The 21,975-nt window shown below is 55.5% G+C and overlaps 1 protein-coding gene across 17 annotated transcripts in view; it reads left to right on the top strand.

Moving 5' to 3' along the window:
* The window catches only part of DOT1L (DOT1 like histone lysine methyltransferase), a 58,031-nt gene that overhangs the window by 10,581 nt on the left and 25,475 nt on the right, over positions 1-21,975 (top strand). For 6 of the 17 annotated variants that reach the window (XM_059918898.1, XM_059918895.1, XM_059918904.1 and 3 more), the window contains exons 2-7: positions 2,082-2,125; positions 11,704-11,778; positions 14,564-14,627; positions 15,210-15,438; positions 17,079-17,173; positions 17,573-18,184. In XM_059918898.1, coding sequence (XP_059774881.1) covers positions 2,082-2,125; positions 11,704-11,778; positions 14,564-14,627; positions 15,210-15,438; positions 17,079-17,173; positions 17,573-18,184 — 1,119 coding nt within the window. The other 11 variants (XM_059918910.1, XM_059918903.1, XM_059918902.1 and 8 more) reach the window with 10 other exon arrangements.

Genomic DNA, 21,975 nt, shown 5'->3' with positions numbered 1-21,975 from the left:
TGCTTCACTCTTTTTCATGGATGGATAATATTTCAATGTGTGGAGGGACACATTTGTTTATTCGTTCATCTGTTGATGGACATTTGGGTGGTTTCCACCTTTTGGCGGTTGTGAATCACGCCTCTGTGAACATTAACGTTCAGGGTTTTTTTGTGTGTGGTTTTTTTTTGGCCGCGTTGGGTCTTCGTTGCTACGCGCGGGCTTTCTCTAGTTGTGGTGAGTGGGATCTACTTTTTCTTGCAGCGCGCGGGCTTCTCATTGCGTTGGCTTCTCTTGTTGCGGAGCACAGGCTCTAGGCACGCGGGCTTCAGTAGTTGCAGCATGCAGGCTCAGTAGTTGTGGTGCACGGGCTTCGTTGCTCCGCGGCATGTAGGATCTTCCCAGACCAGGGCTCGAACCTGTGTCCCCTGCATTGGCAGGTGGATTCTTAACCACTGTGCCACCAGCCACCAGGGGAGCCCAATGTTCAGGGTTTTGTGTGGACGAATATTCTCATTTCTCTTGGGCAGACACCAGGAGAGGAATTGCTGGGTCATTTGCTAACTGTTTAACCTTTGAGGAGCTGCCAGACTGTTTTCCAAACCCAGCTGTCCTCACTGTTTTCTGACGTTTGCCAGGAGGCCTTGGGGCCGATCAGTGGTTCTTCCCCAGGGTTTCTGGGTCAGCAGTGGTGCTGATGCTGCAGGTCGGTTCTCCCGTTTCGGGAACCACTGGTCTGCAGGGCTGTCCTGTGCTGGACCGCACGTGCTCCACCTCCCGCCCCCCACCTTGTCTAAGTAATATGAGTTCAATGGATATTTACTGCTCCATCCTTGGTAAGTTGGAGGATGTTATTAAGAACGATAGAAGATTGGTTTTTTTCCTTTGCCTTAAAAAATAAGACTCTGGGCAAAAGGTCACATATCGTAATTCTATTTACAAACGTCCAGAACTGGCAAATCCACAGAAACAGAGAGTGGATTAGTGTTGTCAAGGGCTGGGGAGGGGATTGGGGCACGTCTGCTAATGGGGTGATGGGATGTTCTGGAACTAGATAGAGGTGATGGTTGCCCAGCTCTGAATGTATTAAAACCCACTGAACTGTATACTTGAAGCGGGGGCCCATTTTGTGTGAATTATATCTCAGTAGGGCTGCTGTTGCAAAGATGAGGCTTAGGACACGAAGGGTGTTTCCGGAGTTGTTTGACCTGTTAGGAACGCTGCGCCATGGGGGGCCCTGCCCTGGGACCTTCCGGGCATCTGTGCCCTGGCCTGCAGGGGCTCTGCCCGCGTTGCCGTCCTCCACTGTGAAGCGTGGAAATGGTGGCCTGGGCTGAGAGGGGCAGTTGCTGTCCCGGGGCAGGGCTGGCAGCTCTGGGCCTGACCGTCTCACCTCCGGCTTCAGCCCATGCTCTTCGCGGCCCCTCCTCTCGCTGTGCATTCTCTTCGAGGCCCCTCCTCACCGCGATAGAAACCTTCACTGGCGGGGTGGAGGTGCAGTCTAGAGTTACAGACCGTCCACACGATGCGTCGTCCTCACTTGGTTTCTGCGCGGTCTTGGGTTAGCTGGCCGCCAAGACCCCGACGAAAGGCCAGAGCGACCCCCGACGTGCTCCTCGGGGAAAGCGGCGAGGCCAGCCCGCCGGGCGCAGTGGGGCCAGAGGAGAGCGCCGCTGTGGCCGGGAGGGAGGACCGCTGCTTGCCTGCTCCCGGTGGTTGCACGACTGGTGTTTCCCCATTTTACAGATGGAAACCGAGGCCTGCAGCGGTTCAGGGACTCAGAGCCAGGCCTGTGGCTTCCAGGCTGCAGGAGCGCCCGGGGGAAGTCCTGGGGAAGGAGGGTCGGGGGCTTAGACTCCGTCCCGGTCCCTTCCCCGCAGCCCGCTGGGCGGCAGGGCACTGCAGGAACAGGCGCTCCCGAAGCCAGCGTGTCCCACGTGGCAGGACATGGCCCCAGCGCTGTGGGTAGGGCTCTCTGGTAGGTCCCGCGGGTCGGGAAATGAGGCGGGGAGTCCTGGGGGCTGCAGCACCCGCCTCCTCTGGTCGCCACCATCACCGGAGGGTGGAGGGACGGCTCTAAACCCTGTCCCATTGTCTTTCAGGACAAACACCACGATGCTGCTCATGAAATCATCGAGACCATCCGGTGAGTGTGGCGCCTGCTGGGGCGGGGCCTCGGGGGCGGGGCCTCGGGGTGGGCCAGTCCTGAGTTCCCAGCAGCCCCCCAGCTGTGCGCGCCCCCATTCCTCCGTGCTGATCTGCGTCAGCATCGTCAGCATCGAGGAGGCTTGGGAAGCGGGACTGTGGGGTCAGGGGGTCAAGTCCTCTGAGTGTGACCCAGGACAGGTCTTGGTGCTTCGTGAGCTGGCTTCCTGTGGAAGAGGCTGGAAATCCTGAGTGGCCAGCTTCCCGAGGGACCCCCTCCCCTCTCACCTCATCACCTTGTTTTACTCTTCTCCCGTGGGGTTTGCTGTGACCTTTGGGTTTGGGCTGCTCTTCCCTCTGTGAGCCTGCCCCGTGCTGTGCAGAGGAGGCCGGGTGCCCAGGAGGCTGACCCGGGCGAGATCTGGGAGGAGGGCCGCCTGCTGTGTTTCTAGTGGGCTGTCTCCTCACGTGGGACCTGAGGGTCTGCGATGGCCTCCAGAGTGCCCTCGGGGGCCCATGCGCGGAATCCTGCGACCACTCTTGGCTTTAGATGTTCCACGTGTGTGACCATGGCCCTGGCATCTCGCTGCATTGTTCCTTAAAATCCTTAGCTGTGTAGCCACTGCCTGGGCCACACGCCATTATATCCGCTTGAACCTGGGGCGGACGGGCTGGCAGTGCCCCAAGAAGGAGTCAGGATGGGGGTCTGGGCTGTGATGTGAGGCCCTGTCCTGCCCCTGGTGGCTGAGTGGCCTCAGACTCCCTGAGATTGTTTTCTCTGCTCTCGGGGCTGAGCAGGGCCTCCTGCAGGATTGTCTGAAAGACTGAGTGAAATCATGGGTGTGAGTCTCGCAGGGTGGGCCTGTCCAGGGGTGGTGCTGAGAATTTGGGATCTACTTTTTTTTTGTTAATGGTGTAATCTATCATAAAAATAATGGTTTAGGGGCTTCCCTGGTGGCGCGGTGGTTGAGAATCTGCCTGCCAATGCAGGGGACACGGGTTCGAGCCCTGGTCTGGGAAGATCCCACATGCCACGGAGCAACTGGGCCCGTGAGCCACAACTACTGAGCCTGCGCGTCTGGAGCCTGTGCTCCGCAGCAAGAGAGGCCGCGATAGTGAGAGGCCCGCGCACCGCGATGAAGAGTGGCCCCCGCTCGCCACAACTAGAGAAAGCCCTCGCACAGAAACGAAGACCCAACACAGCCATAAATAAATAAATAAACAAATACTTAAAAAAAGAAGAAGAAACTAGGTGAACGTTTAAAAAAAAATAAATAATAATGGTTTATTTTTAAAGAAAGCTGCTGGTTAGGAAGTGGGGCTGTGTGATTAGGCGGGGGGCACTGAGTCGGCCAGCCTGGGTTCTCACACACTCGCCGGAGCCGAGCGAGCTCCGGGGGGCGGGTTGGCCTCCCCACCTGCTTCCTTTCTGCAGGGAGGGGGTGTCCCTGCAGTGCGGGGCGTCAGGACTGGATTTGCAGCTGTCCAGACAGGCCTGGTCCCCTCCCGGGTTGGCGGTGCCTGCCAGCCGCAGGCCTGCTCCTCATCTCACAGGCGACTTCACCTCCTTCCCTCGTGTCCCCGAAGACGGGTTCTGTTCACTGGCAAAGAGAGTAGTTAACCTATTTTGTTTTTCCTCTTATTTTACTTTTTATCCTGGAGGATTTCCGACATGCCCAGAGGTAGGCAGTGGGTGTGATGAGCCGCCCAGCCCAGCACTCGCCGACTCTCAGCTGCTTTTGTTTCACCTGTACGTCCACCCACTTTCCTCTTTTCCACGTTAGGGTTTATCATGACACAGTCGAGGTGTGGTTGAAGTGCAGGAGACTGCATGTGTGGAAAGTGTACAGTGGCCGACGTGGATGTGTGGGTGTCCCCATGTACCAGTGTACAGAGGCGTCACCCCTGTGTTTCCTTGTGCCCTCTGTCGGCCACCTCTCCCTCCCTTCTGTCCCGGGCAGCCCAACCTGCTTTCTGCTGCTGTGGATTACTTTGCATTTTCTAGAATTTTACATTTTTAAAAAATGTAACAATAGTTTTTCCTTTTTATTCGTGAGGAGTGCATCATTGCAGGATGGACCACAGTTCACTTATTCGTTTACCAGATGACAGACATGTTTGGGTGGATCTCGATTTTTGGCAATTGTAAATGAAGGTGTTGTAAACATCCCCCGGAGGTTTTTGTGTGGACACATCTCCCTTCCTTCTGCGTAAATACCCGGGAGTGGGATTGCTGGGTTGGTTGTGCTTGAAGACAGGCTGCCAAAGTGTTTTCCAAAGGGGCCTCCCCACTTGGCGCTGCAGGCAGCAGTGCAGGACCACTCCCGTGGCGCCCGTTGTTGGCAGGTGATGTTCACTGCGTTGTTTTTGCTGGTCCTGTTCGAGTCGTGTGGTGGTATCATTGCAGTTTTTATGAGAGTTTTCCTAATAATTGATGACATTCATCATCTTTTGCCTGGTTTTAAAAACTGGTTGTTTTTTAATTATTGAATTTTGAGCATTCTTTATCATTGTGATTTATCCTTTCTCAGGTATGTTTTCTTCTGGTCTGTGGCTTGTCTCTTCACGCTCATGACATTGTCTTTTAAAGAGCAGGTATCTTAAATTTTGATAGAAGTCCAGTTTATCACCTTTTTTTTTATGGTTTGTGGGTTTTTTGCATGCTAAGACGTGTTTGCCTAACTCAAGGTCACAAAGATTTTCTCCTATGTTTTCTGGAAGTTTTATAGTTTGGGTTTTACATTTACATCTTTTCATCCATTTTGAATAAATTTTTACATGTGGTGCAAAGTATGGGCTCAAGTTTATTGTTTTGCATGCCAGACGTCCAGTAGTTCTAGCAGCATTTGTTGATGAAACTGTCCTTTCTCTGTGGAATTTCCTTGTCACCCTTGTGAAAGATCAGTTGACAGTGTACCAGGTGGTTTATTTCTAGACTCTGTTCTGTGCCGCTGATCCATGGCTCTGTCCTTTGGGCAGTACAAAACCTTGGTTACCACAGCGTTATGGTAAGCTTTGGAATCAGACAGAGTCAGTCCTCCATCTTTGTTCTTCTTTTGAAATGTTGCTTTGGTTATTCCATCTCCTTTGCATTTCCATGTAAATATTAGAATCAGCTTGTTGATTTTTGCACAGTTTAGTTAGGAATTGAATCTGTAGGTCATCTTGGAGTTATTTGCCATCTCTGTTGAGTCTTCCAATCCATGAACATGGTATACCTTTGCACTTACTTAGGCCTTTCAACATTTCTTTTGGCAGCTCTGGCATTGCAGTGTGGAGGTCTTGGACAACCTTTTGTTAGGTTTATTCCTAGCTCATTCATGCTTTTGTCATTACCATAAGTGGGATTGTGTGTTAAATTTTAAGTTCTATTTGCCTTCTGCTACTGGGTAAAAATACTGTTGATTTTTGTGTATTAACCATGACCTTGTGCTTAATTCATCAATCCTAGTGGTAGTTTTATAGATTTCCTGGGACTTGCTGTGGAAATAATTGTATCACCTGTAAGTGGGGACAGCGTTACTTCTTCCTTTACAGGCTTCATGATTTTATTTCTTTTTCTGGACCTTACTGAATTGCCTGGAACCTTCAAGACTGTTTTGCAATGAAGTGGTGAAATCTGGTGTTCTTGCCTTTTCCCTGATCCTGGTGGGAAAGATTTAGCCTTCCACCACTGAGGTGATGTTAGCTGTAGGTTCTTCACAGATGCCCACTATGAGTTTGAGGAATTCTCTACTATTCCTGGTGTTATTTTCCCTAGGTGTGACAGTGGCATCCACTTACGTTTAAAAAAAAAGAAGCCATGGGCTTCCCTGGTGGCACAGTGGTTGAGAATCTGCCTGCCAATGCAGGGGACACGGGTTCGAGCCCTGGTCTGGGAAGATCCCACATGCCACGGAGCAACTAGGCCCGTGAGCCACAACTACTGAGCCTGCGCGTCTGGAGCCTGTGCTCCGCAACAAGAGGGGCCGCGATAGTGAGAGGCCCGCGCACCGCGATGAAGAGTGGCCCCCACTCGCCGCAACTAGAGAAAGCCCACGCACAGAAACAAAGACCCAACACAGCCAAAAATAAATAAATAACTAAAATAAATAAAATTTAAAAAAAAAAAAAAAAAAAAGAAGCCATAAGTTTTACAGTTAAATACTGAAATATTTATGGATGAAAACGTCACGTGTGGTCTGCTTCCCAGTAGTATGGAATGGGTGCAGAAAAAGCATTTGACCAAAAAGTGTTCCTGATAAGAGCTCTGAGTACAGCAAGAGGCATGTGGCATCCACATGTCTTGCCATGATGACATTAACTTGGATCACGTGGTTGAGGTGGTATCTTCCAGATTTCTCCAGTGTAAAGTTACTGTTTTCCCCTTTTTAATTAATAAAAATCGTGGGGGAAATATTGGGTTGGCCAAAAGGTTCATTCGGGTTTCTGAACGAACCTTTTGGCCAACCCAATACTTGAAGGCTGTGCAGATATCCTGTTTCTTCTTGGACTTTTGCCTCTGCTTTTAGCATCCAGAGGTGGACTGCAAGGACTAGTTACTGGGGCGTTTGAAAGATGCTTTTTTTTTTTTTTTTTTTGGGCCGTGCTGCGCGGCATGCGGGATCATAGTCTGAACCCATGCCCCCTGCAGGGGAAGCACGGAGTCTTAACCACTGGACCGCCAGGGAAGTCCCAAAAGGTGCTTTTCTGTTTCCGTCATTCTCCCACCATTTATTAATTGGAACTTTTCTGTGAGGAAAGGCTGTTCCTCCTCAGGCATTGACTTCATTCTGTGGGTCATACCCCGCTGCTGTATTACTTGTTTTGCTCCTCAGGCTGTTCCTGTGCTGGCCTGGGGGGCTCTTTGTGTTTGTGCCCAGTCCCTTTGACTTGGCCCCACCCACTCTTGAGCACATCCTCACTTTCTGGAGCCGCCAGATGCTCCAGAGTCATCTTGAATTTGCTGTGTCCCAGCGCAAGAGTCGGCCACTGCTCCAGAGAGCTCTGGTTTTTCCCCTGGAGAAGAGTTTGTGCTGTTTTTGTTTTTTTTTTTTTTTTAATTAATTCATTAGTTAATTTTTATTTTTGGCTGTTAGGTCTTTGTTGCTGCGCGCAGGCTTTCTCTAGTTGCCGTGAGTGGGGGCTACTCTTGGTTGCGGTGCGCGGACTTCTCGTTGCAGTGGCTTCTCTTGTTGTGGAGCATGGGCTCTAGGCGTGCGGGCTTCAGTAGTTGTGGCTCGCGGGCTTAGTTGCTCTGTGGCATGTGGGATCTAACCGGACGAGGGCTCAAACCTGTGTCCCCTACATTGGCAGGCGGATTCTTAATCGCTGCGCCACCAGGGAAGCGCTGTGCTGTTTTTTGAGAACGGGTTGTTTGTCTTCTTACTGAGTTATAAGAATTATTAACATATTCCAACTGAGTGCCTAGTGAGATAGCGTATTATGCATAGTGTGGCTGATTGCGGCTTTAATGGCATCTTGATGAGTGGAAGTTTTTAACTTATCAATTTATTCTTTGTTGGTGGGTCGTCTGGGTCATATCCAGGAAATCTTTGCCTGCAGAGTCATGCAGTTATTTTCCTGTTTTCTTCAGGAAGCTTTGTGGTTTTAGCTTTTACATCCAGGTTTAAGATCAATTGTGAATTAATCTTTGTTTATGTCTGATGAGGGTTTGTGTTTATGGGGGTCAAGATTTTTTTTTTTCCATTCAATATTCGATCGTTCTAGCCTCATTTGTTGAAAAGATGTTCCTTTCCCCATCAAATTGCCTTGGTGCTTTTGTCAAAAATCAGCTGTTAAAATTTAGTCTATCTGTGGATTCCATGTCCTGTACCATTGATCTGTTCGTTCACCTCTCTGCCAATACCCCACTCTTGGTTACTGTAGCTTTACATTAAGTCTCAAATTAAGGCAGTGTGAATCTTGAAACAGTGCTGTTATTTTTGAAGACTATTTCGGCTATTCTAGATTCTCTGCCTTTGTATGTCAGTTTGAGAATCAGCTTGTCTGTTACTCAGAAAAAAGCCTACTGGACTTTTTCATAGGAATTATTTTGCAGTTCAGTTTGAGGAGGAGATTTAACAATATTTAGTCTTGTATTCCATGAGCATTGTTTGTTTATTTATATATTTACTATTATGTTGTCTTTAATTTTTCTCAGTGATGTTTTGTTTTCAATGTAGAGGTCTTGCAAATTTTTCATTAAGATAATCCCTAAGTATTTACGTTTCAATGTTGTTTTTTTGTTTTTGTTTTTACATTTATTTATTTGTTTATTTTTGGGTTTGTTGGGTCTACATTGCTGCACGCAGGCTATCGCTAGTTGTGGCAAGCAGGGGCTACTTTTCACTGCGGCGTGGGGGCTTCTCATTTGCGGTGGCTTCTCTTGTTGCGGAGCATGGGCTCTAGGTGCGCGGGCTTCAGTAGTTGTGGCTTGCAGGCTCAGTAGTTGCGGAACGCAGGCTCTAGGGCGCGTGAGCTTCAGTAGTTGTGGTGCACAGGCTTAGTTGCTCCGTAGCATGTGGGATCTTCAGTAGTTGCGGCACACGGGCTTAGTTGCTCCGCGGCATGTGGGATCTTCCCGGACCAGGGCTCGAGCCCATGTTCCCTGCGTTGGCAGGCGGATTCTTAACCACTGGGTCACCAGGGAAGTCCACGTTTTAATGTTATTTTAAGTAACATATAAAATCGTTCCCTTGGGCTTCCCTGGTGGCGCAGTGGTTGAGAATCTGCCTGCCAATGCAGGGGACACGGGTTCGAGCCCTGGTCCAGGAAGATCCCACATGCCGCGGAGCAGCTGGGCCCGTGAGCCACAATTACTGAGCCTGCGCGTCTGGAGCCTGTGCTCCGCAGCAAGAGAGGCCGCGATAGTGAGAGGCCCGTGCACCGTGATGAAGAGTGGCCCCCGCTTGCCACAACTAGGGAAAGCCCTCGCACAGAAACGAAGACCCAAGACAGCCATAAATAAAATAAATAAATAAAATTAAAAAAAAAAAAAAGTAAAATTGTTCCCTTGGGCTTCCCTAGTGGCGCAGTGGTTAAGAATCCGCCTGCCAATGCAGGGGACACGGGTTCGAGCCCTGGTCTGGGAAGATCCCACATGCCGTGGAGCGACTAAGCCCGTGAGCCACAACTACTGAGCCTGCGCGTCTGGAGCCTGTGCTCCGCAACGGGAGAGGCCGCGACAGTGAGAGGCCCGCGCACCGCGATGAAGAGTGGTCCCCGCTCGCCACAGCTGGAGAAAGCCCTCGCACAGAAACTAAGACCCAACACAGCCAAAAATAAATAAATAAATAAATAAATTTATTAAAAAAAAAAAATTGTTCCTTTTTAAAATTCTTTGTTGCTGGCGTTTATAAATGTAGTTGATCTTTGTCCTGTGACCTTGCTGAATTCACATGAGTTCTGGTAGGTCCTCTGTAAATTCCTTAGGATGGTCTGTGTATTGAGTCATGTGTGTGTGAGTAGGGACAATTTTGCTTCTTCCTTCCCTGTCTTTATGCTGTGCATTCCTTTTTCCTGCCTTGTGGTGCTGTCCAGGACCTGTGGTAGAAGGCTGAAGGTCCCTGCCCATCCCATCCTTGGGGAGCGCAGGCTCGCACTGCCAGCTTGGTGCTGGCTGCGGGGGCCCTTGCCTTCTGTGCTAGGGGCCTCCCAAGGGAACGCAGGTGTGCTGGACAAGAGCTCGCCAGCAGTGAAGGCGCTCACCCTGAAGGCCCAGGTGGAGAGGCTGTGATGACCGTGGGGGCAGTGACTCCAGGGGCCCTTGGGTCTGAGGGAGCCGGGGGCTGGGGGGGATGACACACGGGAGCCAGCACTGCTCAGCTGCCCTGGTGACTGTGAGCTTGGGCGGGTCTCACAGGGAGGGGAGCCAGACCCCTGACGTGGGAGCGCCGGCCACCAGTGGCTAGGGCCGGTGTGTGTGTTTGGAGGGGCCTGGGGTCTGCACGATGGAGAAAACTACCTGCTGCTGGATGAGGCAATCTGGCTGGATGACACAGGGACCCAGGTGGGCACAAGAGAGCCGGCTCTCCTTCCTCTCCAGGCCTGTGGTCTCCTTGTACCCCTCCTGGCAGAGCCCCAGGCAGCAGCGGGCTTGTTGCTCAGAGACAGCAGCTCCACCACGACCCCATGCCCTTCATCAGGTGGAGGGTGGCTCTTTCTGTTTCTGGTTTCCTGAAAGTTTTTATGTGAATAGGAATTGAATTTCGTCATGTGCGTTTTCTGTATCTTTTGAGAGGATCGTATGACTTTTTTTCTCTTTTATTCTCTTAATGAGGTAAATTACAGTGACTAGTTTGTTTTTGTTTTTGTTTTTGTTTTGGCCGTGCCACACGACATGTGGGGTCTTAGTTTCCCAACCCGGGATCGAGCCCTTGCTCCCCGCAGTGGAAGCACAGAGTCTTAACCACTGGACCGCCCGGGAAGTCCCTGCAGTGACTAGTTATAGAATGTTAAACAACTTTTCATTCCTGGGATAAACTCTACGTGAATAAGATGTATTGCTGACTTCAGTTTACTAATATTTCTAAAGGATTTTTGTGTCTGTGTTTGTGAGGGATACTGGTCTGTAGATTTCTTTCCTCGTGATGACTTTATGTTTACAAGGCTTTGTCTTTCTCTGGTTTTGCTGTCAGGGTAACGTTGGCCTCATAAAGCTGAAAAGGATTAGTGTTACTTCTCCAGTGATCCATAGAATTCACCAGCGAAGCTACCTGGGCTTGGAGTTTCTTTGTGGGAGGTATTTGATTAGGAAGTCACGTTCTGTAATAGGTATAGGGCTATTCAGATGTTCTGTTTCTTCTTCTGTCAGTTTTGGTAATTTGTGTCTTTCAGGGAATTTGTTCATTTCTCCCAAGTTGTTGAGTTTATTGACATGGCATTTTTCATAATATCCCTTATTTTCCTTTTATTCTCTGTAAGTTCTGTAGTGATGACTCCTCTTTCACAACTTTTCTCAAGATTGTATCAGGATCCAATCAGGGTTACACCTTGGGTTTGGTGGATATATTTTTGTCTTTCAGTCCGCAGGTTCCCCCTCCATCTCTTTTTTTCCCTTGCAGTGTTTTTTTTGTTTTTGTTTTTGTTTTTTGGGATCTTAGTTCCCCAACCAGGCATTGAACCCAGGCCCTTGGAAGCGAAAGCTCGGAGTGCTAACCACTGGCCTGGCCCACCAGGGAATTCCTTCAGTGTGTTTATTGAAGAAGCCCCGTTGTTTGTCTTGGGATTAGTTAATTCTTCAAATAATAGTTCCCTTTCATTTCTGGTGGATACGTTGCTTTTCAGACTCCCTGATTTGAGCTGATTTGGTTTCCTAGACCCTGTAACACATTAAGTCCATTTAGCTCCCAATGGACAACATTGTTGGAACTTGAAGCAATGTAATACTTGTGTAATTCATAAGGACAGCATCATTGTAATGACAGCATTGTAAACTTCACAGCCTTTGTTTTGAAGTAACACCTCCCTTCACTCTTTCACATTTTGAGTTGGGTAATGAGGATGTTTTGTTTTTGTATTTGTAGAGTAAACAGCGTTTAAGAACAGTGTTGAGAGTAAAAAAACAGAGCACTAATACTAGTTTTCTTTGTGTTTCAGGTGGGTCTGTGAAGAAATCCCAGATCTCAAGCTCGCTATGGAGAATTATGTTTTAATCGACTATGACACCAAAAGGTAAGCCGGGTTCTGCCTGGGCTGCGTCTGCACTTGGGACGGGCTCAGCGTGTGTGGACACAGCCTATAATTAGATCTTCCTCGATGCTGCAGGCTGATGGGAAAGTTCCTTTTAGAGTTTCCTTTCAGAGCCAGCATTGAGTTATTTTGGTAGGAAATGTTTATCCAATATTGGCAGAGGCTGTCAGAGTGAGGACATAATTGGAAACTGCACGTTGCAGCAACTGGGATTGGTGTGTGTGTGAAACTACCCCAAGTTAGGAGTCACTCTTCACGGCAGGCAGCTGCCAGCGCCGGCGGCCTGGCCTGGGGAGCCTTGGGCCCTGCCCAGCTCTGGTCAAGGTCTCACTTGGCTTTGGCCACGTCTAGCAGTTTCCTACAGCCACATCCTGGGTCTCCGAGGAGAGTCCTGTGGGTGGGGAAGGGCGAGGCCGTGTCTGGAATGCCTGCCTGGAATTTTTTTTGTTTTTCTTTGAGAAACGCTCCTGCCTGTCTCCGTCCTTGGCAGTCTCGAGGTGGCATGCAGGCTCCAGCTTAGGTAGCTGCTCGTGGCAGAGAACGCGGCCCCGAGGCGCCCTCGAGCCCCGCACAGGCCCTGCTGCCAGACCTGCTCACGTGGGCTCACTTCCGCGTTTGGAGGACTTGTGGTCCTGGCTGGCCTTCCCAGCCTCAGTCAGCCCCTGGTCCCACCCCCTTGCCTCCCCCTCCTCCCTGTTCAGTCATCAGTACTTGCTGTTGTGACAAGAGGCCACCCGTGTTGGCCCCTCGTCCAGAGCAACCAGACCCCGGCAGCGTCAGCACAGGTGGCCACACGGGCTCGGGCGGCCAGCGCATCCGTGGGTCCTGACCCCTGATGAGGACGCCTCCTGCCCCTGGGGTGAGGGCGGCTGTGGCCGCTGACCTTGAATGATGGTCTTGAGGTCCGTGCAGCTCATGTCTCATGATGGTTGAGTGCCATGGGCCCGGCCTAGAGCAGCCGGGGTGCTTAAGGGCGCTTTTGGTGCAAGGTGCTTGCAGGTGGGGGTTTGGTGTTCTTCCCTCCGTGTTCAGCCGGTTGAGGAAAGACTGGAAGGACGTGGGGCTGGGCGAGGGCAGGGGGCGGTCTGACGGCGCCCACCCCAGGGACCCGTGCGACCTCAGGGTCTGTGACGGCAGGGCCGGCACAGAGGGCCGAGCTCCTCTGTCGGGTGGATCCTGGCAGGGATCAGGGTGCCCAGGTTCCCCTGAGCTTCCGTGTTGCTCATCCTCCCAGGAAAAGGTCTCTTCCAGGGTGTAGCCAGAGGCTTTGAAGGAGGTGTAGAAGTCAGAACACAAGGAAGTGAGGTTGCGAACTAGTGCGTTGTTTTCTCCCTGTGGCCTGCGTAGGAAGACAGGAGCTGGAAATGGACTGGCCATCGCGTCCACCCTTCCATTTCGAAGAGTGGGTGCCTGGGGCCAGGGATGGGCATGTCACTCACAGACACTGCACTCGGGTGGCTGCTGGGCCGTGCTCCCCGGGACCCCGCGGCCCGGTGCTGGGCTGGACCCCTCGTGCCTGTGCACGTGGTTAGCTCACCCGGAATGTGGGTTTCCTGCCTTGTTGTGGCGTGTCAGCCTGCTCCCAGCGTGTTGGAGCCGCGTATCCCTCTCTGTGTGTCTGTGTGTGAGTTTCACAGGCTTCAGCCGTGCCTGCTCTTTCCCGCTTGAGATCTCTGGCTTTTCAGCTGCAGCTGCCATTCTAGGAAACTGAACTTGCCATATGGTTACAGGTCCCAGTTGAATTCTTTTACTTCTGTTAGGAAGGAAGGAAGGTGCACTTAAATTCCCAGAGTCCTTCCAGGGCCAGGGTTGAGGGCCGGGGGGGCTCGAAGACGCAGGTGGGGAGGGGCTGCGGCGGGTGCTCCCTGCACCCCTGTGTGCATCCTTGGGTTCCCCGGGGTCTTGGCGTCTCACTGGGGAGCAGCGGCCTTCTGCCCTGCCTGTAGGGGGTGTTGGACGAGCCCCCGAGTGACAGCCCCTCCCCTGTGCAGCGCAGGCACCAGGCACAGCCCCTCACTGCGGGCCTCGGGCAGGTCGTTCTCCGCGGGGCCGTCCCAGGCAGCCCCCGCCCCATCTCTCAATGCCACTGGTGACAACCACAAATGGCCCCAGATACCGCCCCGGGGGTACCCCTGGGTTAGGGGATTCCGTTGAAAACTCATTCCCTTGGTGTTTGGGAGAGCCTAGTCTTGTTAAAAACTCCTGACAACTCCCTTGTTAGGCGTCTAACACAGGCTGCTTATATCTGTGAAAGTGTCAGAAACTTAAACAGGTATAGTAAACAGAAGTGATGTTGGCGTGAGGGGGGAGGTGCTGACCCTACTCTCTGCAGAGCCAGGCTGTCGGCTGTCATCCCCTTCCACCCGACCAATAGAGCAGGAGCCCGTCTGCCTCCACGTGGCCCTCGGTGCCCCGGCTGTCCCCCCGCCCACTCAAGTTAGGCCGAGGGGTAAACATGGAGGCTCCCCCCGGCTAGGACGGGGAAGGGGCGGCCCAGCCCTGGGGCGGTGGGACTTCATTGCATCCATGGGTTGGGGGTGAGGCAGCCTTGGTCCCGCCCGCCTCTCTCTGCGGATGGCTGTGCGTAGCCCTTTCCTCACCCAAGGCCTGCAGGGCGCCGCTGCCCGAGGCTTTGACCCGTGAGCCGACCCCTCCGCTCTGGTCTCGAGGCCCCATGATGCCCCTGGGACCTCTGCCCCCTCCCACGAGGCCCGGTGGCTTGTTCCGAGCTCGGCAGTGGCCAGCGGCTATCCCCTGCCTATTTCAGCTTCGAAAGCATGCAGAGGCTCTGTGACAAGTACAACCGGGCCATCGACAGCATCCACCAGCTGGTATGTGGCCTTCACCTGCCCCTCGGGCCCGCCTCCTCCTCCGGGCCCACGCTGTGCTTCAGGACCCCGTTGCCTGTCGAGTCGCTTGGGTGCTTCAACCCGACCCCTGAGGCCCTGGGAGTGCAGAGTCTGCAGCACCCCAGGGCGTTGGACCGTGTAGTGGGGAGGGGGCGGGGAACTGCAGCCGCTGTGAGGCAGACAGTCGGAACTGAGCGACCTCGTTACTTCCAAGGGGGTCCCGGGCCCTGGTCGCCCCTGGGGGCCACGGCAGGCGGGCGGGTGACGGGGAGCCTTCCTGGGGCTTCTCCGTCCTTCACCCACCCCTCGGGCACTCTGGGTGCTGGGACAGACCAGCTAGGAGAGGGGAGCTGTGCTGGGGAGCTCACACTGCTTGGGTCCAGGGGTGCACACGTGTGCACACGCACCCCCGCACGGGTACACGCGTGCACGCAGGTTCATACTACACACATCCACACACAGGCTCACACACACGCTCCCACGCACACGCGTCACCATTGGGGGCAGTGGCGTGGCCGGCGGGGTGGGGCCCAGGTGGACCGACTGGCGCCCCCTGTGCCGCAGTGGAAGGGCACCACGCAGCCCATGAAGCTGAACACGCGGCCGTCCACGGGGCTCCTGCGCCACATCCTGCAGCAGGTCTACAACCACTCGGTGACAGACCCCGAGAAACTCAACAACTACGAGCCCTTCTCCCCGGAGGTGTACGGGGAGACCTCCTTCGACCTGGTCGCCCAGATGATCGACGAGATCAAGATGACCGAGGACGACCTGTTTGTGGACCTGGGTAGCGGTGAGTGTGGGCCAAGCCCGTGTGCCCGCCGGGAGGGGTCCGGGGCAAGTGCTAGGCAGTGGGGGAGCCCTGACCCTGCAGTCCTAGTCAGCACACCCCTCCCCCCACCCGGCAGGCCGCAAACCAAGCCTGCCTTTCCAGTGCCCAGAAACCTGCCCCTTCACTCCTGCTCAGCCAGCCTGAGAAGGTCCGTGGGCTCCGCCCAGCCGCCAGCGCTGAGCTGCAGCTCTGCTTCCCGCCCCCCGCTCCCCCCACCCCCCGTGCCTGCTGCTGCGGAGAGGAGAGCCCTGCTCCCTGTGCTCCCAGGCCTCGTGGCTGCACTCCCTCCTGCTCCCTCCTGGGCCTGGGGCTGCTCCTGGCTCTTGGCCCACAGGCGGCCCCGGGGACCACCGAGGTGGACCAGCCCCCACCTTGCTGGCGGTCCCTCCCCCCTGCCCGCACTCACCAGCCCAAGCAGCCTCCTTGCTTGCTCACGGGGCGTCCTTCTGCGCAGAGTGGAGACTCCTGGGGTTAGGGCCTGGCAGGCGCACACGTGGCACGCCGTGCTGCCTGAGTAAGCATTGGGCTGACTGGTTCCTGGTGGGACCCGTGAGGTCACGGGCTGACGGGGGTGCTATCTGGCATGTCGTTGGGCAGCTCCATCAGGAACCCCCAGCATAGCCCGCTGGGGCATCTCTGCCACCCCATGTGACCTGCTCACAGACCCGAAAGCCCTGTCTCAGCCGGGCAGGCGCCCTGCAGATGGGGACGAAGATGGCTTCTTTCGTGGTGTCATCGTCGGTTTAAGTCCTCTTTAAGTGTACGATTCATATTTTAATAAGAATGCACGTACTTCAAAGGTCATTCCTTTAAAAGCCTGTAAAATTCCCCTAGTGTCAGAAGGCTTATGATTTCTGAGAAGCGCCAGCCTCCTCAGGTCCAGCTCTCCACACCTTCCCCCTGTCCCCTGGGAGGGACCGCACATCCTCTCCCGTGTTTACCCCGTGTTTCTGAATAGAGGTTTGTTTTCATCGTTGGAGTACATTCTATTCAAAATGGGAAATCAAGGGGCTCCTGACACTTTATTTAAAGTGCAACTGATCTAAGTTCAAGGAGAGACCATTTAAAAAGCTTCCTTTTGTCATGAAGCCTAAATGCCCGCAGACTCTGCCTCCGTCCTGCTGGCATGTGTGGTGTGGGGCTCTCCCGCCCCCTCTCTGAGCCCGCTTCAGACTCGGCTGAGGACGCGAGCTGGCCGTGTAGTGGAACCGTGGTGTGTCCGGGGCGGGCGGGAGCCTTCCCGAGGGGTTCCTGGGTCTCACACAGCTGGGTCTGTGTCTGGACAGTTAATGCCACATGGGGCCGTGGACCAAGGACGGATTCTGGCTGGGGGGCCGTGGAGTGTTGTCCTTGGATGATGAAGTGGAACCCAGATGGCTGTCCCCTGGTGGCGGCTCAGCCCACGGCCTGGGGCATTTGAACACATTCTGTGACCTCGGAGAGCGCTCGGGCACCTTCGCTGAGAGCCCGTGGCCTCTGCCTGGTGACCTTGTGGCCATCGCCCCAGTGGCTGGGGTGTGGCCTCTGTCACAGTGCACATCTGACACCTGCTGCTGTCTCTCTCTCTCTCTCTCTGTCTCTCTCTCTCTCTCTCTCTGAAGGAGTGGGCCAGGTTGTGCTGCAGGTCGCCGCGGCTACCAACTGCAAACATCACTATGGTGTCGAGAAAGCTGACATCCCGGCCAAGTACGCGGAGGTGAGCGCTTCTGGGCCCTGGGCACGGTTGCATCCGTCGCTTTTCTTTCCAACCTTGGTTTGTGGTGGCCTGTGGGGCGAGGGCGTGGCCTGTGCCGGGGGTCAAGGGGAGGGGAGTTCCCCCAGCACCGTGGGGTCAGCTGGCGTCACCCTTGTGCCAGCGTCTGCCTGGGGGGCGGCAGGGTCTGGGGAGAGCATACGTCTGAGCGGTGTCATCCCCACAGGAACGTGTTTAGAGTTGTGGTTCGCACGCCCGCTGACTCGGGTTCCCTGTGGTTGGGAAGCCTTTGCCAGGGACCCCGGAGCGGGCGGGCGAGGGGAGGAAGGGGGCTTGGGGAGCCGTGGGTGCCCTCCCGGCTGCCTGGTTCCTGACGGGCTGTCTGGTTCGGCTCCCTTGCAGACCATGGACCGAGAGTTCAGGAAGTGGATGAAATGGTATGGAAAAAAGCATGCAGAATACACAGTGAGTGCCACCGCTCCATGCCCCGTGGCTGCTGGTGCAGTGCCTGCCCTGAGCCTCCGCCCCCGGGGGCGGGGGCAGCTCCCCTGCCCGAGCGCCCTCCCCACGCTTTCCACCCTCTGCCGGCCACTCTCGTCCTCCCTCCTGGGGGCCCTTGCGGGCGCTCAGAGAACAGAGGTGGCCCACGTGGCATTTCTCTTCCTCAGCCCCCCAGGCACCGGCAAGGCCTCGGAGCACCGGCTCTTTCAGAGGCAGCGCCCCTCCCGGGTCGGCAGGTGGGGGCGGCAGGGTGTGGGCGAGGCGACCTCTGCCCCGTCCGCGGGCCGTCTGAGGGCATCTTTCTCCTGCTTGCCCCCCGCAGCAGTGTGGGGCCCAGCGGATGAGTCCCCCAGCTGTCCCGGTGCTGCCTGCCCCTCTGCCCCTCACTCAGCATCGCTCAGCCCGGCCTTTCGACGCCGAGGTTCCTCAGGTCTCGCTCCTGGATCCTGGACGCTCTGGCCTCTCTCTCTGCTCCTCCTGCCCAGGGTGTCCGCGTCCGCATCCTCGGCTCGAGTGCGTTTCTGTGCTCAAGGCTCCATCAGTCTCCCTGCCAGGTTTCGGTTGCCTGTGGACGCACGGCCGCCACGCAGCCACCATACCCTGGGCCGCTGCTGGGGCATCGCAGGGGGCGGGGTCCGCAACCGGATCTTCACCACACCCACCACTTCCCATCTCACGCCCCCCAGGTCACTTAGACCCCAGCTGGCTGCGACGTGGTCCTGACGCCCCCTCCCAGAGTTCCTTGCCGTGCTCGCTGCTCTCCCTGCGCCGTCCTGCGGGCAGGGTTGTGGGGCCAGAATCGGCGTCCCCGTCGCCTCGGGGACCCAGAGTGGGTCACGTAATCGTAGGTGGGAGGCAGATGGGGGCGCAGGAGAGGGGGCTCCAGGCTCTTAGAACAGCCTAGCCATTTCTCCTTTCATGGGTCATGCTTTCGGTGTCGTGTTTAAAAGCCAAGCCTCAGCTCACCTAGGTTTACCCTCACGGTATCGTATAGGAGTTCTGTGGCTGTGCGTTTTGCCTGTAGGTTCGTGGTTTCTTTCTGGTTACTTCTTGTGGAGGGAGTGAGGTCTGCATCTACATTCATTTCTCCGTGTGCAGACATCCAGCTGCCCCACCCCGTCTGCTGCAGGGCTGCCTCTGTCTGCTGAGCCGTCTTTGTTGATTCGTCCGAGGCCAGCGGCCGCTCCGCTCCGTCCCACGCTCTCCCCGTCTGCTCTCTCAGTGGCACCGCAGTGTCTTGACAGCTGCGTCTTCGTGAGAGTCAGTCCTGAACCACGTGGCATCGGGCCTCCAGCCTCGTTCTCCTCCTTCAGTGATGTGCTGGCCACTCTGAGGGGTTTGCACTTGACTTCTGTCTGCTCTGTGCTGACGTACAGCCATACCCTCATCCTGCAGCCTTCCTGTAGCTGCTGTGTTAGTTCCAGGGTTGCCGTCGCTGTCGTTGATTCTTTTGGATTTTCTACATAGACGATCACATCACCTTTGAACAAAGGCAGTTTTATGTCTTCCTTCTCGATCTGTACCCTTTCCTTTTCTTGTCTTATTGCATTAGCCGGGGCTTCTAGTATGGTGTTGAAGAGCGGGGATGAGAGGGCATATCCTTGCCTTGCCCCTGATCTTAGCAGGAAAGCCGCAAGCTTCTCACCATGGGTGTGATGTTATTTAGCTTTAGGGTTTTTTTGTGGATGTTCTTTTTTAAGTTGACAAAGTTCACCTCTGTTGTTATTTTTGTGCTGAAAACCTTTATTGTGAATGGGTATTGGGTTTTGTTAAAGCTGCTTTTGCATTGTGTGATTTTCTTCTTTGGCCTGTTGAGGGGACAGAGTACAGAGGTTGATGTACTTCCACGCCCGGGGTAAATCCCACCTGGCCCTGGGGTATAGCTCCTATTTTGTTGAGGTTATTTGCAGCCAAGAGGGATGCTGGTCTGTAGTTTTCCTTTCTCGTGACGCCTGGCTTTGGCATCGGGGTGGTGTGGCTTCGTGGCGTGAGCTCGGCCGTGCCCTCTCTGCTTCCGCTCTGCTGTTCTTGGACCAGGAGTTGCACATCTACAGGCTGGGCCCAGCTCCGCTCCCCTTTTTCCTGGTGGGATTTCTTGCAGGACTCTCTCCCCTCGGTGAAAAACGAGGGGCGTATCCTCTGTCCTCCTGCGTCCCTCCTGCACCTCAAGTCCTCTGCTGTTCGTTGCTCAGGCTGAGGGCAGTCAGTCCAGTTGGTTTCTGTTTCCAGGAAACTTCTTCCTGCCCAGTCCCTAGATCCACCGGCATGCTGCTAAGAGTTCCTGGGTGGTTTACCGTTTTCCTAAGACCTCATGACGTCCTAAAACATAGGTTTTTAAATTTAAGAAGTGCCTCCTGCTTCTGGTGAGAGGGCCAAGCAGTTCAAGCCCATAGCACAGAAGTCTGCATTGACATAGGTCCCAGGGATGCCCCGATGGATCCGCGGGCAGCCTTCGCTGCTTTATCCGGAGTGTGGTTCTAGCTGCTGGTACAATCCCCGCTGCTGGAGGGAGAGGCGGGGGTGAGGTTGGTGGGCTGCCCGCCCCGGCGGGTCACCTCTCCTTCCTTCCTCCCCTCGTCACCTTTGGGCGGCAGCGCCTGGCCTGGTGGGTGTTTGGGGGTCAGTGGCACGTCAGCTGGCTCCTTGGCGGGGCTCCCTGTGTGTGAACCTTCTCGCTCTTTGGCCTCGTGAGGTCCAGGGCGCTTGTCAGTTGCCCTTGCTCTGCGGCCTCGCGAGGTGGCTGCGAGCAGAACTCGGCTCAGAGGACTCCTGGTCGCGGCCTTGGCGGCCGTGTCCGGAGCGGCAGCCAGCTGTGCCTCTGGCGTCCACGTGGCCCTGCTCCAGGAGGGTGTGGCGACAGTCCCTGCCCAACGCCTGGATTTGGCAGGAGCTTGCCGGCTGGGTCTGGAAAGGTGCCCCCACTGCGGCTCTCTGTGGCTGGGAGCAGGTGCCCTGGTTGGCGGGCAGGGTCCTGCCTCTGTCACTTAGTAACTGAGCAGGGGAACGAAGCCAGCAGGAGCCTCCGAGCCCAGCGTGTTTCCTGGCGCCCGAGCCGCCTCTTCGGTCCCTGCCCGGCCCTGCAGCCCACAGCTCTCCTCCCGTCGGAGCCCTTGGGCCCTCCCTAAGCCCGGCTTCTGCCTGCGTCTGTCACACCTCAGGGCACCCCCTCCGCCTGGCGACAGCCGGGTGACCCCGTGCTGCCGGCCCCTGGCAGTGGGCCTGGCACACAGGTTTCGCGTGCCTGGGGCGGTGGCGGCCTCCCGGAAGTGCTGTGTGGGGAGGTACCCCCGGCCAGGTCCCCGGGCAGGCAGTGGCAGCCCCTGTGCCTATGCGGGCTGGAGTCCGTTCTTTCTTATCCCCGCGTGCGTTTCTCCACACTGGAGGTGTTGGTTATCTTGGGGCCAGTCACGGGTCCTTGGTGGGGGGCGACATCTTCCTGCCACGGTTAACTCGGGCACATTGGCCCCAGCGACACAGAGCCGACTCGGCCAGTCTGTGTCAAGAGGCGAATGGCGGCGGGGCCGGGACAATGGCTGTTTTCTTGCCTTGAACGTGAGGCCACAACAGAGCAGTGGCGCTGTGGCTTGAAACGGTGTGGCTTGGATGGGTGAGCCCCCATGGAGAGAGAAGCCACATCAGGACAAGCCTGCGGGACCCCAGGACGCAGCAGACGTCGTCCTCACATTGCAGTTTATTCAGAGACAGGACGGAGCAAAACCAGCGGAGGGAAGAGGCGTCGGGTGGGTCCAGGGGACCGGGCGCAGCTTCCAGACTCCACAGGGCGCGCTTCACTCCCCCAAGCGAGACGCGACAGCACGAGCGAGGTGCGGGCCCCAGGGAGGCTCACAGGACCCAGCCCAGGGTTCTCACTGGGGGCCGGTCAGCCGAGACCCCAGACTCTGGGAGGAGAGCAGGTGCCCATGTGGACCCCATGTTTTCCCGGAGAGTGTGCGGACAGGGAGCCCCTGAGGTCCGGTTCCAGACACCGAGCGGCCTTCGCAGGACACGGCCTCAGGCCTGCAGCTTGAGCTTTTTCCTGTGCGGCATCGTAAGGACTTTGGACTTGGGTCAGTGCCCCGAGCCTGCTGGGCTGTGCGCAGGGAACCGTGGCAGCCTCAGGAGGGGAGAGGACCCAGCGAGCAGACGCGGACGTCCGGGACGTAGACCTCCCACGGCACCTTCGTGTTTTAGGACAGCCATCTCCGTTCTGCCCTGCGGGGCTCGGCCCCTCATGTCCCTGGGTGACTCCTGTGTGCTGGAGGGCGCCGGACCTGCAGCTGCTCTGCCTGGGTGCCGTGGCACTC

This window comes from Balaenoptera ricei, chromosome 3 (genome assembly GCF_028023285.1).
Source record: "Balaenoptera ricei isolate mBalRic1 chromosome 3, mBalRic1.hap2, whole genome shotgun sequence".
Classification (NCBI taxonomy): domain Eukaryota; kingdom Metazoa; phylum Chordata; class Mammalia; order Artiodactyla; family Balaenopteridae; genus Balaenoptera; species Balaenoptera ricei.
The sequence above is the reverse complement of the archived record's forward strand: the minus strand, read 5'-3'. Positions and strand labels throughout refer to the sequence as shown.